Raw genomic sequence first — 15,726 nt, 5'->3', positions numbered from 1 at the left:
GCAACAACATCTCGCCGACGATGGACCCAGCGTTTTCCCGCTCGATCCTGCCTTTAACAGCTCAAATACGCCCAAACGACCGTCGCCCAATTGAGCCGGACCCGCGCATCGAGCAGTTGGGCGTTTGTCTGCGTTGTTCTCGTGCCTCCTCATCCACTTCTCGACGAGTTTGCGAGCGCCCGCGCCGCACTTTGCGAAAATGAGCTACATCACTCGCCGGGCGCTTTCGACGCTCATTCCGCCCAAGGTAGGTCGTCGCTTGCCAGGCGACAGCGTCGGAATGGCTGCTAACTGCTTTTCCTTTAGATTGCGTCGCCGAAGGTACGTTTTTCCCCGTTCAGCTGGTCCCGAAGCCGGCACACCGGGCGGTCCGGAGCTGGGGAGGATACGGTTCGAAGCTGCATTCCTCTGGGGGAGGAACCAGGATAGGATGGCTGTGGTACTCCTGCGCGACGACGGATTGGCAACGGGAGGGCGGCCTTCCATAGGACCCGAGGACTAACTAAGGGCGACCCTCAGGCCATCGGTGCCGCCCCTGATGCGGTTCGCATGCAGCGTGTTGTCAACTTCTACGAGAAGCTTCCCCGCGGCCCGGCCCCCGAGGTCAAGGCTACCGGCATTCTCGGCAGATATCAGGCCAAGCACTTCGGCAAGAACCCGTCGGCGAAGCGTATGTGAACTGCATCTCATTCGCGCTGAAGTTCAGCTGCTTGGGGAAACAGATGCTGATCTTTTTCTTTAGCCATCATTCACGCCATCGGCCTCCTGCTCATCGTCGGCTATGCCCAGAACTACTATTTCCACCTCCGTAAGTGCTGGGTTTTCTGGACTCCCTAAGGCCGTCATGGGTTGCTGATCAGTCTCGCGTAGGCCACCACAAGAACCACGCCCACTAGATGGCAGCTGCGAGAGCGTTTCAACTTGGCCAAGACCCAGGCGTGTACATAAGCTGTTATCAATAGACGGCGTGCCCAGCACGCACCGTAACAGAGTTTTCTTTTGTCCGCTTCGCTAAGGTCTTACTCGGCTCTCAGAGTGACCAAGGACCCCTTTGGGCTCCGCGCTTGGACCTTGCCAAATGCCCGTCACCAGATGGGGAAGTCCAGCTTGGAATTGCACTGTCAATCCACTGGAGATCTTGTGGCGGGCGGCTCGCTCGCTACCTAGCTTATTTGAAGCCTGGACGGTTTTGGTTCATGTACGGAATACAGGCATCGCCAAGTCAGACTACAACCAAACAGCCAGGTGCCCAGCTTACTGCGTAGAGGAGCGAAGGCAGTCTGGAGCCGTGACGCTTAGCTGAGTCAAGACAGCTGCGAGTTACATCGAAGTCTTCTCAATGCACAAAGGGGCATGGTTCCAGGTTGCTCAAGTTGTTCACAAGCAATAAGAACCTGGAATACCCCGCGTAGGTGGAAGACTATGCGCGAGTTGAGCAGCAACCCGCAGATAGAGTAACGTGCGAAAACTCGTGAATAAATCGGTACCTAGCTGATTTATTTGGAGTCGAGATGGATGTTGAATGGAAATGGGCAGGCCCTGCATCCACATGCAAAGTGCTCTGTTGGATCTCCACCAAGCCATTTGAGTCCCAAAACTTGAAACGGGGCTTCCCGATTCCCGCGTCAGCTTCATATCGTGCTTGCAAGTTGCATCACAGACTGCCGTGCGTGGTTGTGCTTTGAACAAGTTCTGAGGCCGAGCTTCCCTGTCGAGGCGTCAGAGGGCCTGTTCCGGGCGCTAAACCCAAAGCGGTCACCTTCCCAGCGTTTGGCTTCCGCCAGTGGTCGCCAACCACGCCCAGCCAGTCCCTGGCCGTCAAGCAGTGGTCAGTCGGCGAAAAGACGACCAGCCAGCCAGCAGCCGCATCGCCTCTTTTGCAGCAGGGAGCAGAACATTCCCTTCCATCAACCTTCACTCTTCACCACCCACCCCCTCCGGCTCCCGATAGCCCACCCGCACCTTCCTTCCGCCTCCCGCAATACCGGTCCCAATCTCGAGGACTCGCGTAGGTGCCTTAATTCAAGTTCCACGCGACACATTTTCAGGGAAGAACGAGGTACGTGCCCACACATTTCGCGCGACTCGGAGCTTGCACAGCAGCAAATCGTGCGCCTGCCGGCGACGTTTCTCGCCAAAAGGCCTGCGCAAGCTTCTTCCTCTATTTTAGCTCCTCATCGCTCTATTTAGCGTGCTGACTGGATACCTATTTGCTGTTTTGCGCTAGATCCCATCGAAGTACCCCAATCCCTCGATACCCCGCGAACGACCAGGTGGACGCAGCGATCGGTCAATCCCGTCGCACGCTCGACTACCGAACGATCACGACAACCGTAGGATGGCAACTGAGTCACCTAAGCAGCGATCCGATGAAGCTACTCTGACTTCTGCCCCCCAGCCCGTGAGCCGCGCGACCCCTGCTGCTGCTGCTGACCCGCCGGTGTCGGTTGTCGCTGACCGTCGTCGCTGACTGCGCCCACAGGCGATCAAGATCGACACCGACTCGCAAAATGTCGACCTCAACCGACCGCACGTAAACGGTAGCGATGCCCCCGCTTCCGCTAGGGACGAGCTCGAGAACAAGCACATCTCCGACATTGTCGACGATTTGGTGAACTCAACAGAAGTTAGCATTAGTGGAGGATCCGACACCGAAGCGGCCAAATCCGATGCTTCCAAGGGCAAGGACGACACCAAGGGCCACGGCCGTGCCGCTTCTGCCGTGAAGAAGCCCGCTTCCTTCAAGGCTGTCAAGGTCAACAAGACCTTCCTCAATCCCAAGGGCTCTGCGCCCGGCGCCGAGTCCAAGGCCGGCGAGAAGGCACCGCCAGCAGCCGTTGCCGCTGCCGCACCGACCGCGCCCGTCACTACTACTACTCGGCCGAGGTTGGTTGCCAAAACTGGTAGCGGCTTGATTGCGAAATCGTCCGGCGCCAACGGGGCCAAGGCGGGGTCAGCCCCGGACCCGAATGCGGTCTGGAACAAGAATCGACGTGAGCAAACAACTGCCCCCTGCAGCACGCTGCTGGTAGCCGGCCGGCGGATTTGTATTGATTACTGACACGCGGAACAGCCGCCCCTCCGCCGGAACCAAAGAAATACACCGATGAAGAGCTAAAGAGCTATGGGATCCACATGGCCTCCCGACTCCAGCCCGACGACACTAAAGGCCAGTCCAACTGGGCTGATATCGACGACGATGACGAGGATTGGGCTCCGGAGACAATCACCTGGAAGGACGGCACCAAGATCGCGCTCGCGCCTGCCGAGGAACATCCGCCGCCGCCGGCGGCGGAACCCGTTGCTCGGCCCGCTTCCGCAGAGAAAGCCAGATCGCCAGCGCCTAGCACCTCGCCATCCGTCAAACCCGGCGGTCTTGCATCGGGCAAGGGACTCGTATTGAAGGGTGCCCCCGAGAAACCTACTTTAGTCGCGAAACCCCCGGCCCCCCCCGCCCCAGCCAAGTCCCCCTGGGCACCTCTCCCCAAAATCGACAAGGTGTCGCCGCTCGCGGTCGACGCGCCGGCTCAGCCGGGAACGAGGTTCCCTGCAAGGGATCATCCGCAGCACGCGGCCAATCCTCCGCCGCCTGTCAAGGAAATTGCCGCGGACGACTTCAGTCGCACTCCTTGGCGCGATGGCCCCTCGGGCGCCAACAGAGAGCTGTTCAACTCGCAGTCCGGTCGCTACGAACCGGTCCTCGACCGACGCGGTCCAGTGCGCGCGGAGCCTCAGCACGGCCGACAGATGGCCCTCCTGCAACGGTCGTCGCACCACGAACAACAAGGCCCGGTCGAGCCACCGCCTGGCGCGTTCCACGCGGGCAGGAACAACGAGCAGCAGGTTCCGTATGGCCGGAGGCGCGGATCTTCCAATGTTAGTGGCGGAAGCGGCAGCTGGCAACGACCCCGGAACCTCGAGCCTCCCCTCCCGCCTCCCGAGCTCATCAACGCGCGACGAGCGTCCATGACTGGAACAACCGACAGCCCGGTATCTCCGAGAAATTTCTCCCCGTCTGGCCTTCAGGGCGGACCGCATCATGGCCCGCCGTGGCAGCCCAGAGCTTCGCCCGCGACCGCCCATGCGGCCCCTTACCACGCTGGTGCTCAGGCGTCCGACGGCCGAGGCGTAGCGCCCCAGATGCAGCAGCCACAGCAGCCGCAACAGCCGCAACAGCCGTCAGTTCATCTGGTTACCGAACAGGACTTCGAGCTACAAAAGAGGCTGATGCGGGAACGCCGAGAGCTTGCCATGAAACGCCGCCAGGAGGAGGAAGCGAGAGAAGAGGCGGCACGACGGGAGAGGATCCGCTTGAAGCTCGAGGCATTGGGCCCCGCGCCCGAGCCCAACAGCGCGAAGAAAGCGGCGGCAAAGGAACAGGCTCCCACTCCTACACAGATTCAAGCGCGCGAGACTAGCGCGCCTCAGAAACCCGAGCCGCAACCTCGTGAGGGAGACTCGGCCATTGTCGCCGGACCTGAATCTGCCAAGCAGCCTATTTCACAGCCAAATGCCAAGCAGCCTGTTCCACAGCCGAACGGATCGGCACAGGTTCTTCCTCCTCCATCTGATGGTGTTGAGTCTCGTCCCCAAGCCCCTGGCAGCAGCAACGCGCACACTTGGGGGCCGGCAGCAAGGCCAGCCGACCGGCATCCAGCGGCCTCGTGGGGCCCCCAGCCGTCAACGAAGAATGTATGGGCCGCGCCGAACAACAACCGCAGCCTGGGCAATGGCACATTTGCCGCCGACATTGGGACATCGCAGCTTCCCCAGCTCCCTAATCAAGCTGGGCCCGGTCCCATTGCGCCTCCGAATAGCGCCCGCGCGCCCTCGGCGCCGCAGGCAAACATGTCTACGGCGGCCGCAAGGCAGCCGCCAATTGGTCCTCCGAGGCAAGCGCAGGCAGTGCGGGGCACGGGTGATCGCGAGCGCGAGATGAATGAGAATCCTTGGGCGGCTGCCGTGCGACTCAACGACAACAAGTTCTCTGAGATGCTGAATGCACAGTACGAGGATCGGGACCGTCGGTTGCAGGCAGAAGGCCGGACGCTCAAAGACATCCAACCGGCCATCAGAGATACGTGGCGCCCAACAAAGCTCGATGAGAACGGCATGCGCACTGAATCCGGCGCGAAGCACACGCTGCAGATTGGCCAGGAGAACCCGTGGGCGGCTTCGGCCGAGCCAAAACTCGCGGCTTCGCAGCAAGCGGCCTCTGTTTCGAGTGGCGCGCCGTCTGAGTACGGCCCACCGGTTCGTGATATGGCATCGGCGTCGGTGCTGGGCGCACAGGCGGCAGCGGCCCAGCAGGCGAGGGGTTCGCGCTTCTTCCCGTCTCGGGACGCCCGTCCGGAAACGAACCGCGAGGTCCGCCAGGAGACGAGCGCAGAAGCGATGCGGCACTCATCCCCTTCTCCGCCTCCTCCCGATATGGCCGGCCATCCGGCCTTTGATGGCGACGCGACGCACCCTCATGTGTCATTGCCGCGGCCCCAGCCTGTTGTGCGTCTTCCACCATCGGCGGCCAAGGACGTGCCGGCGACTGCGGCCGAGACAACCAAGGCTTCGCTCGGACAGTCGAAGTCGCAAGGGCCGGACTTTGCATGGGCATCGCAGCCGGCATATAGGGAGCACGACCACGGGGCGCGCAGCCAAGTTCAGAAGCCGGACAACGTGTGGCAAGCGAAGATCGACAACCTGCTGGGCGGAAGGAAGGTGCATCCGCCACCCAGGACCACCGGAGCGGACGGCGGTAACCGCATTCCCCATCAGCTGGCCGAGCCTTCGCCACCCTCCGCCCCGGGTTCCTCGGTCACCACGAAGGGTATGGCTGAGGAATGCTTCGAGGAGCAAGAAATGGGCTCGGTGCCGGCTGTGCGGCTTCCCAAGACGATACCGGAGATGGCGTGGCAGCCCAGCCCGCCGGCGAAGCCGCTGCCCAAGAAGCTGCACGCAATCGTGTCAAGCGCGGAACCTATCACGTTCCCCGCTGACGTGTCGGGCGCGGGGATGGTATGGCGGATTTGCCTTCCGGGCACTGAGAGCCGGAACATCACGGTTCCATTTGGGCGGACTCGAAGTAACCCGCGTCGTGGCGGGCAGCGAGGCGGACGTCACGGCGCGCCGGGTCCGTATCGGCAGGGCAGAGTCCGCGAAACGTCTGCCTCATACTCGACAGAGCAAGGCGCAGGTAGCGGTGGCTCCGGATCCAACCCCCAGCACGGTAGGAACCACCGAGGAGGCTACCGGGGGCGCGATCGCGAGAACTGGTCGCGGAGCGCGACAAACCCAGTTCAGACCTAATTGCGACTCGCGCGCTCGACACCAATCGCGAGGGCTTGGTGGCGGGGACCCAGTCGGAGTTTTTGTCTAGGGTATCTTGGCACACTCGACCGTCATTCGCACAGCGGCAGCGCACTCGTGCACGGCAGCAGTCTACGGGCACCCGCGTCCCCGGGGATAACCGACGACCGTTGATCTACTCTATATTTCGCTAGCGCTGCCTGCTACGCGAAAGTCGAGCGGCAGCACTTGTACTAGTTTCGATTTCTTCCACTTTTTTTTCCTCTTTTCGCATTGGCGATGCGGCAGCCTCCATCCGCCGCTCCGTCCGTGCTTCTGGTTGCTTGCAGCCTAGCCCGCCGGTCTGCCAGGTCTCTTGGTCCTTGACCAAAGGGAGGTTGCGAACTATGCGCTTGTTTCCTACCCACGGAAACCTGCCGCAGTCTGAAAAACGAACCAAACTTCATGAGCGCGTGCGCATTGGAGGGCAGACAGTTTGAGCGCAGGACCTGGAGAGCATGCAGGTCGTATAAAGGAATGAAGGGGGATGGATGATGACGAGGCCGGACGGGAGCAGGGCGGCTCGGTTGCTCGCACTGCGTGGACAATTTCTGGCAGCGATGAACATTGGCTCAACTCAGATTAACGACTGGCTGGATGAGGGAGACTGCTGCGCATGTCTTCTGTCCTGTCTGGGTCTCTCGGTACGGGCCAGAGAAGCGAGGGCCGCTTCTTGTATTCGAAGCGGATGGTAAATGAGTAGGATGAATCGATGGATGGATCGTTGCATGGCTCAAACCCGCATCGCGCGCGCGGAGTTGCGATACCGAGGACGGACGGACAGAAAGATGGGGCAGGTGGTGTAGCTGCACAATGGGATAGTTCTTAGTTGCGGCGACTCTACGATCTCTCGACAGAAACATGAATCAGTGATCAATCCGGCCGGGCCTGTGTCTCTGTGCTTGTGCTGGTGCCGTCCCTGTCCTGCCGAGAGAGGTGGGGGCTGCGGTGGGTTGCGTTACGGAGGGTTAGGTTGTGTGTCGTCACTTCGACGGCAGCCTCATGTCCAAGGTAGCAATGCCAGACACATTTAAACATTTCACTTGTGAACTGTGCTCAACTGTCGACGCTTCCGCAAGAGTCCACTGAAGGAAGCGTCGGGCTTTCTCTGGAGCCACTCCTACCGAAAGTCGGTTCCCGCGCGCGTTTCCCCGCTGCCGCCGCTTCTTAATCTCTCGTTGACGTTCTTGCCTGTCCGTCTCCACCTCAGGTTGCGCACTGCATCCCATCACGAACCGGAGATGCGAGCCATGGAGTTGGACTGAGCAGATGGTGCTTCTTTTCCGGGAACTCAGGGTTCGGTTTACTCTCAAGTCAAGATATGCTGCCCACCGTTGCTGCTTCAAGGGATCCAGATTCAAACCCTCGCCGTCGTTCTCATTCTCATTCTCATCCGCCTCCTCCTCCACCATGACCACCCTGAACACCACCACCACCACCACCAAGCCGGGTGACACCACCCGTAAAAATGAAAATGAAAATGAAACCCCCTCGAAACCAAAGCACCTGATCAACCTCCTCCGCGGCTGGCCCTCGCCCCACCTGCTCCCCGCCGCCCAGCTGCAGGCCGCCGCCGCCCGCGTGCTGTCCGACCCGGCCGTCGCCGTGCCCGCGCTGCAGTACGCGCCCGACGAGGGCTACGGCCCGCTGCGCGAGGAGCTGGCGCGGTGGCTGGGCGCGCTGTACAATCGCGGCGTGCCGCCCGCTTGCGCTTCCTCCTCCTCTTCTTCGTCGTCTTCTTCTTCGTCTTCGTCCCGGGGCGGATCCGCGCCTGAGTCTGGGTCCGAGTCTGAGTCTGAGGCCGAGTTTGTGCCCGCGCCCATCCGCCCGGAGGATATCGCCATCACGGGCGGCGCTAGCCAGGCGCTGGCCTGCGTGCTGCAGTCTTTCGCGGACCCGGCATATACGCGGGCGGTGTGGATGGCCGCGCCGTGCTACTTCCTGGCCTGTCCTATCTTTGAGGATGCCGGGTTTCGCGGGAGACTGAGGGCCGTGCCCGAGGATGATGGCGGGATCGATCTGGACGCGTTGGAGAGGGGGTTGAGGGAGGAGGGGGAGAAGCCGTGGGAGGTGCGTGGGGCCGCTGTCTCATTTCCTTTTGTTTCTGGATACAGGGAAAGTAGTAAAATAAAGTCTGGCTAACGATGATATCACATACTCCTAGGGCCGCGCCTTCAAATCGCCCGCCCCCTACCGCAAGCTGTACCGACACATCATCTACCTCGTCGCGACCTCCGCCAACCCGTCCGGCAAGACGCTCTCGCTCGCCCGCCGCCGGCGGCTCGTACACCTCGCGCGCGAGCACGACGCGCTCGTCATCTCAGACGACGTCTACGACCTGCTGCAGTGGCCCGTCACTGCCTCGTTGGCAGACCCAGACCCCCCATCATCATCCTCCCCCTTACCCTTACCGCCCTTACTCCCCCTCCTCTCGCAAATCGACGCCGCCCTGCCCCCCTCCCGCCACAACCCGCCGGGAAGCCGGCGCTTCCCGCACGCCATCTCCAACGGCTCTTTCAGCAAGCTGGTCGGGCCTGGCGTGCGCACGGGCTGGATCCACAGCGGAAGCGGCGGCAGCGGTAGCGCCAGCAGCAGCGGCAGCCTCGGCGCGTTCACGCTCGGCTTCTCCCAGACGGGCTCGAACCGCAGCGGCGGCGCGGCGAGCCAGTTCGCTGCCGCGGTCGTGCACCAGATGATGGCGGCGGGGGAGCTGGAGGCGCACCTGCGCGACGTGGTGCGGCCGGCGCTGCGGCGGAGGCACGCGCTGGTTGTGAGGGAGCTGGTGGAGGGGGAAGACTGGGTGGATCTGGGGGTGAAGGTGGGAAGCGGGAATGGGGTTGGCGGGACCAGGACGGGGGGCGGGGAGGTGTTTGGTGGGTATTTCGTCTGGTTGACGCTGCCGGCGGGCGTGGATGCCGCGGCGGTGGCGGAGCGGGCGAGGGAGGAGAACCTGATTGTGGCGCCAGGACGGCTGTTTGAGGTCAGCGGGGACGAGGAGGCGGCGAGGTTTCCGCGGCATATTAGGTTGTGCTTCTCGTGGGAGGAGGAGGAGAATCTTGTCAAGGGGGTCAGGAGGTTAGGGAGGGTATTGAGGCGGATGTTGGAGGGATCAGAGGGTGGGCAGCCGCCGGGGAGCCAACGGGTCGAGGCGTCAGCAGGCGAGTTCAAATAGTCGCATACACGGTGGATGGACGTGGCGAAGGGCGGAAAGCACGCCATTCTATGATTCAGCCTGCAACCAGGGCGGCTCGGTCTATCTCCTCCAAGAGCAGACCCATCGACAGCTCAACCCCTTCGCCTCACCCAGCTCAGCAGGCTCTCTAGAATTCATCGCAGAATGTCCGTCTAGTCCTGGAACCTGCGTTCTAACCACGGCTTCCTCGCAGCGGACGCTGAGGGGCAGAAGGTTGCGGCCCCGTGCCCGGGGCGACGACGCCTCCTGCCCTTGGCTCTTTCCCGGTTGCTCATGGAAACGGACTGGTGAGCGCAAACACCCCTGGTCTCACGAGCAATCAACGGGACCAACCAGCAACGCGGGCTAGCCCTCCCAAGGCTTCCCCATGAGAATGGATCGAACGCTGTGCAACATGCATCCCTCCAGCTCGCTCACTTTCCCTTGCTGTCGGGAGCGGAATACGCGTGAATCTGCGGCTGCAGTGTCAGCCACGAACAGGCAGACAATTTAACGGGACGACTTCGACATACCTTCTCGGCGAGGGCGATCCACTCTTGCGCCCCCCTCATGTACGGATCGGCCGAGGCATCGACGGCGACCTCGTGGCCCCAGATGACCATCTCGTCGAACTCGGCCTGCGCCTGCAGCGTTCCCCGCGGCGGCGTCTCGGCCTCGAGGTCGACAACACCGGCTTCCTCCGGGCGCCCCAGCGGGCTCTCAGACGCAGACGCAGATATGGCGGCAACGACGCCGCGGTACCCGTCGGGCAACTTGATGGCCTTACCCTGGAGCTTGCGGCCGCGGAAGTATGCTGTGCTGGTGCCGTCTGACGCGCTGGTTAGCAGCCGAGGAACTGAGGGAAGGAAAACAGAAAAAAAATAATAAATAAAAATAAAAATAAAATAAAGCAGGGAGAAATACGCCTTGCCTGGCCAGATTTGGACTTACCCTCCCCGGCTTTGGGCTCCCAGAAGGACTGGACCGGCTCCACGGATCCGTTGTGGTGCACGCGGCAGGGCAGCAGGTGCGCTGTTGCCTGGGGCGGGTGGCCCGCGGCTGGTTCCGGCTGCAGGCTGATCATGGGCTGTGACATGCTGATAGAGGTATTGAGAAGACTTCGAAATTCAGATGCACCGCCATGTAAGTTGAGTACGGATTACAGACGGACAAAGAGGTGGGAGACGCGAAGCAGCAGACGCGTCGCAGCGGGCCGACGGGAGTTTGAGTGGAACACGTTCCACAGCAGGTCCCAGCGGTGACTTGGCACGGGGCATGGGACACTGCAGTTGCACTCTCGAACGAGTGCAGGGGTCTAACTCCGAAAACGTGAGGTCGTTACACGGTCGTGTCCAGAATACGGAAGAATCCGTTGTGTAACTTACCTACCTGATGTAAACTCCGTCTTCTTCCCGAGAGTGGGTGGGGGAACTTGAAAGAACAGAGGCTGGAGCAGGGAGATTCCCCACTCGCCCTCGGGTAGCACAGCGGGCCGCGAACGGCAACGACCTGCTTGCTCCACACACCCATCACCCCGTCCCCGTGGCGGTGGATGGATGCGCCCCGAGGTGATAAGATGGTTGCTTAATTGACTCGGCCTGGGCATCCGACCTGACAAAACGCCCAATGGTCAAGACGCAACTCCAGCTCGCCTATCGCTGTCGGCCGCGCCGGGCATTGGGCTCGCTGGGATGGCGCTGCCAAGCGCAGACAGGGTTGGGATGGAGACTTTTGTTGGCGGTGTATTCCGTACAACTCCGAGACTAGCAAGAGTGTTGATGCATGTGCTGGTGATGGGAGGGGTTTCCTCCATGCTAAAAGGGCCTGCCATCGCACCTGTGATGACAGTCGCAGGCTGCTCGGAAATAGGCGTCGAAAGGTGCTTCAGGACAAAACCATTGAGACGCAGCCCTTGAGGCAGTCGAGGGGAAGAACAGCACATCAACAAGCTGGCGACATCTTGACTTTCGAGGAAACCTAACCTCGAGCCAGCAAAGCCCTGCCTGCATGGGCACATCTTCAAAAGCCACGCATATGGCGCAAGCCCCGGCGGGGTGGCGGTCCAAGACTATTCCTTCTTTGGTCACCTCGTCACCTCCTCGCAGGGGTAGGCCGCATGCTATCCGGTGCTCCAAGGGTAAACCCCCAGGCATACTCTGTGAATACCAAGGTTGCCCATGGTCAAGACATCACGGCATCATATACCCCATGGTTACCTTGCCCTAGTTTTGGTTCCCTCGCACAGCAATGGGCGAGAAAATGAGCAAACAAGCTCTGCCATCGCATAGTGTAGATGTATCAAAAGCTAACTTCAAGAGAGGCTCCACGGGAGACTTCCCCCCCTGGGCATGGCATGCTACCGGAACCCTACCGGACCTAACTGCATATCTAAACACCAATCATCATTGAATACTACAATGCAAGCTCGAACTAAAGGCCCGCTCGACCCGGTGCTTGCTCGGACATTGACTGTGAACGTGTCCGCACTGCAAATAGTGCTCCGGGACTGCATATGCTTTCCGGAAAACTGGGTTGAAGCCCCGTTCATGTGGTGAAGTGGCACTATTATCACACAGATCTGCACCCCGCCGAGATATGCTCCTGTTCTCTTTCATCCCTTCAGCTGTAGATTGCTCTGATTAACTCTTCGTAACAGCCCTCTTGTTCCACCTCTGCCATCAATGTGCGTTGCATTGTCGTAGAGCCCTAATTCCAGCCACCAAAGGGACCCTACTGTCCTATATCACTACAATCGCCCACCGCAGCTTGTCCGCGGCCAGGAATCTCCGTCTAATTCCAGATGCCCTCTCTTCTTCCTCCATCCTACTCTCCACTCCCCGTTCCAAATTTCTGAGTTATTCGCGCCGCCCGATAGCAGAGAAGCGAGCTCGCTTCAGATGAACTTCCCACCTCAAAATCGCCCGCTGTAACCATGTCCAACTTCCTCTCCCAACCCGTCTACCGCGGCGCGGCTTTCCTGCGCAACAAGCTTGGCAACCTCACCTGGGGCCCCCTCGTCTCCCTGGCCAGGTCCGCCGTCCTAGCCCAGCTCGCACCCATCGCCGTCGGCACGCTGGTCATCATTGACGAGCCACGCGGCGGCGAGCGCCTCGTCTTCGGCCAGCAAGACGACGAGCAGCAGCAGCCCCCCACAAACGGTGCCACCACCAAGCCGAACGGCACCGCCGCTGCTCTCCCCGCCAATGGCAACCACCACAAAAGCAGCAGCAACAAGAACAGCCAACGCCCCGCGTATCCAGGTCGGAGGAACCCGCCCCCTCCGCCCCGCGTGGAGCTGACGGTCCGCAGCGAGGCCTTCTGGACCCGCCTGGCCCTCTTCGCCGACATGGGCTTCGCCGAGGCCTACATGCTCGGCGAGGTCGAGGTCGTGGTGGCGCACCGCGACGGCGGCAGCGATGGCGCCATCGCCATGCCGAAAGCGCAGGGCGACCCCGTCGGCGACGCCCAACCCGCGACCTCCGAAAAGACCGCCCTGGGCGGCAATCCGGGAGACGCCCGTGGTAAACCCCTATCTCACCAGGGTTGTAGTCGAGGAGCTCACGCGCCAGCAGCTGGGCCGAGGGCTGGCGGCGAGGGGGGCCAGCCGCGGCGCGGTGGCGGCGGCGGCGGCGGCGACGGCTTGGCCGCCTTCTTCCGGCTGTTCGTGCTGAACCGGGACGCCCTCGGCGACGGCGCGACGCCGCTGTCGGCGCTGGTCGGCGCGGTCGCCGGCCTCGCGCGCGCCGCCAACACGCTGCCCACCGCGCGGCTGAACGTCGCCGCGCACTACGACCTCGGCAACGACATGTTTGCCGCGTTCCTGTCGCCCGATATGACGTACTCTTGTCCGATCTGGAGGGAGGTGCGCGGCGAGGGTCAGGAGGAGTCGCTGCAGCAGGCGCAAATGACCAAGCTGCAGCGGTTCATCGACGGCGCCCGGATCAAGCCGACCGACCACGTGCTGGAGATCGGCACGGGCTGGGGCTCGTTTGCGATCGAGGCGGTGCGCCAGACCGGGTGCCGCGTGACGACGCTGACGCTGTCCCGGGAGCAGAAGGCGCTGGCCGAGGCGCGCATCGCCGCTGAGGGGTTCGCCGACCGGATCGAGGTGCTGCTGATGGACTACCGCGCCCTGCCGGTTCCGGAGACGCCCTACGACAAGATCGTGTCGATCGAGATGCTGGAGGCGGTGGGCGAGAAGTTCCTCGGTACGTACTTTGCTCGTGTCCACCAGCTGCTGAAGCGGGATGGGGGCATCGCTGTGTTCCAGTGCATCACCATGCCCGAGGGCAGGCACGCGGCCTACTCGCGGAGAGAAGAGTAAGTTCACGGCCCAAGAATGTGACCCCCCACAACGACGCCGAAGCTGACAGGTTTGGAACAGCTTTATCAACCACTACATCTTCCCCGGCGGATACCTGCCTTCCATCACGCAGCTGCTGAACCACATCACGACCGAGTCCAAGGGCACGCTCATTGTGGAGAAGGTTGAGAACATCGGTGGCCACTATGCCCGCACCCTGCGTCTGTGGAGGGAGCAGTTCTTGGCGAACTTTGACGAGCGGATCCGCCCGGCTTTGATGAAGCAGCATCCAGGCATGGGACAGGAAGATGTCGAAGTATTTCGGAGGAAGTGGGAGGTGAGTTGCACCCCGTTCATCTCATCTGTCGTGATGTGTCGAGGCTGACGAGATTGCCGTCCAGTATTACTTCGCATATTGTGAAGCGGGTTTCGTGACCAAGACCCTCGGAGACGTCATCATCACCGTTGGACGGGAGGGCGCCGTGGAGCTGATGGAGGGCATCCCGCTCTAGGGGCGAGCGCGAGAGCATCAATGGATGGCGGACATGAGGCGGGTGTCTCAGAGAAGGACATGTTTTGGGGGGACATGGAGACCAGTTTCAATTGGGCAAGAGCAGATCGGCTTGAATGGCACGGCATGGCATCGCGTAGCATAGCGTAGGTGTTAGTTCAGCGCCTCTTCGTCTTTTTCCCCTTGGTTTTCTTCGGCTTCGGTCTCGTTTCGTCAGGGTACCGATTGGCGTGTTCCATGTCGAACGCCGACTTGTGTTTCCTGAAGAGCAGCATCGCAACCCGCGCATCCTCTATGCTCGAGTGCTGTCCGGTCTGGATCTCGACACCCAGGATCTCCCGTGCCAACACCCGCAGCGCCGGTTTCGGCCCGTTCCCGTACTTTCTGAAGCCTCCAAACTTGGCCGTGTCCCGGATCTGCCGCGAGGGATGGTCCAACTCAAGAACCCGCAGGTCGTGCTTGACATCGTGCCCGACAATGATCCTCCCTCGCAACAGCTCAGCAATCTGCCCCTGCACCTCGTCAAACGTCCTGGCCTTCGCCATGTGCTTCGGCCCCACGCCGCTGACATGGGTCCGCCAGTCGGTGACGCGCTCCCGCGGCCGCACGTACGAGTCGTACACCTGCCTCCCGTGAAAGTCCACCACGCTGACGCGGGCGAGCGCATCGTCGTACCCGCCCTCGCCGGTCCCGACCATCTCGCAGTCGATGGCCACGTACTTGCCTACCTCCACGTTGGGCGCGAGCCCTTCGTTGGGCCGGGCCGGGTTGTCCGTGGACAGCAGCGAGTTGGACCGTAGTCCGAGGCCGTATGCTTCGGCTATGGATTCCGGAGAGATGTCGTTGTCGGCAGCCCAAAGGGCAAGCGAGGGGGACACGCCGTGCTTCGGGGGTACCAAGTCGATCTTGGACGACTGCGTGTTGCCCATGGGAGATTTGCTCTTTGGCTGAGAGGGCTTTGGTTTAGCGGGATTTTTAGGAGTTCGCTTTGATGGCGGAGCCGAGTTCGTTTTCAGCTTCTTCCGAGGGGCATCCAGGCTGTCGCCGTCTGCAGCCTTTCTCTTGGGCGCCGATGGCTTTGACGCTGACTCGGCTTTGATCTTGGCTTGCAGCTTCTTCCAATTGGACGACAGTTCGGCGGTCATGGTTGGCTATGTCTCAGCGGTCATTGCGGGTGGAGTTTTTGCATTGTTTATGTGGTCATTAAGGTTGAAGCATGAGATTTCGAGACTGGATGACCTGCAAGGGCAAACCTGAACAACCCAGCAGGCCAGGCTGCCATGTGACAGTGGGGCCGCTGCACAGAAGCGGTTGGTTGCCTGGCCCAATTCCATGTGCAGAACCATGGATCAAGGTTCTGGACCCACTCGACTTTTAGCGCAGCACTGCAGGGGTGAA

At 61.4% G+C, this 15,726-nt stretch overlaps 4 protein-coding genes across 4 annotated transcripts; 2 read left to right on the top strand and 2 right to left on the bottom strand.

The window, feature by feature from the left end:
- Positions 1–199: 199 nt before the first annotated feature.
- Positions 200–6,303, top strand: THITE_72370 (uncharacterized protein; the record flags this gene model as incomplete). Its single annotated transcript, XM_003657215.1, has 8 exons — positions 200–251; positions 497–670; positions 743–808; positions 1,661–1,987; positions 2,274–2,440; positions 2,483–2,903; positions 3,074–4,524; positions 4,993–6,303. The coding sequence occupies 8 exons, from the start codon at positions 200–202 to the stop codon at positions 6,301–6,303; spliced, it is 3,969 nt and encodes a 1,322-aa protein (XP_003657263.1).
- A 1,449-nt stretch (positions 6,304–7,752) lies between these two features.
- Positions 7,753–9,514, top strand: THITE_2056168 (uncharacterized protein; the record flags this gene model as incomplete). Its single annotated transcript, XM_003657214.1, has 4 exons — positions 7,753–8,037; positions 8,149–8,412; positions 8,507–9,178; positions 9,209–9,514. The coding sequence occupies 4 exons, from the start codon at positions 7,753–7,755 to the stop codon at positions 9,512–9,514; spliced, it is 1,527 nt and encodes a 508-aa protein (XP_003657262.1).
- Positions 9,515–9,792: 278 nt separating this feature from the next.
- On the bottom strand, positions 9,793–10,814 carry THITE_2122811 (uncharacterized protein). The gene is made up of 3 exons (XM_003657213.1): positions 10,466–10,814; positions 10,048–10,343; positions 9,793–9,987 (listed from the first exon to the last, which is right to left on the bottom strand). The coding sequence occupies exons 1-3, from the start codon at positions 10,608–10,610 to the stop codon at positions 9,949–9,951; spliced, it is 480 nt and encodes a 159-aa protein (XP_003657261.1). The 5' UTR covers positions 10,611–10,814; the 3' UTR covers positions 9,793–9,948.
- A 3,401-nt stretch (positions 10,815–14,215) lies between these two features.
- On the bottom strand, positions 14,216–15,558 carry THITE_2122810 (uncharacterized protein). Its single transcript, XM_003657212.1, has one exon. The coding sequence runs from the start codon at positions 15,471–15,473 to the stop codon at positions 14,487–14,489; it is 987 nt and encodes a 328-aa protein (XP_003657260.1). The 5' UTR covers positions 15,474–15,558; the 3' UTR covers positions 14,216–14,486.
- Positions 15,559–15,726: the final 168 nt, after the last annotated feature.

Source organism: Thermothielavioides terrestris, chromosome 5, assembly GCF_000226115.1.
Source record: "Thermothielavioides terrestris NRRL 8126 chromosome 5, complete sequence".
Lineage (NCBI taxonomy): Eukaryota > Fungi > Ascomycota > Sordariomycetes > Sordariales > Chaetomiaceae > Thermothielavioides > Thermothielavioides terrestris.
The sequence above is the reverse complement of the archived record's forward strand: the minus strand, read 5'-3'. Positions and strand labels throughout refer to the sequence as shown.

Bases quoted from the DNA above. Each gene is read 5' to 3' on its own strand.
- THITE_2122811 (XM_003657213.1), bottom strand. From the start codon at position 10,610: ATGTCACAGCCCATGATCAGCCTGCAGCCGGAACCAGCCGCGGGCCAC. The intron at 10,344-10,465 runs GTAAGTCCAAAT...CCAGCGCGTCAG, and splicing joins GGAGCCCAAAGCCGGGGAGG to ACGGCACCAGCACAGCATAC. The intron at 9,988-10,047 runs GTATGTCGAAGT...CTGCAGCCGCAG, and splicing joins GGATCGCCCTCGCCGAGAAG to ATTCACGCGTATTCCGCTCC.
- THITE_2122810 (XM_003657212.1), bottom strand. From the start codon at position 15,473: ATGACCGCCGAACTGTCGTCCAATTGGAAGAAGCTGCAAGCCAAGATC.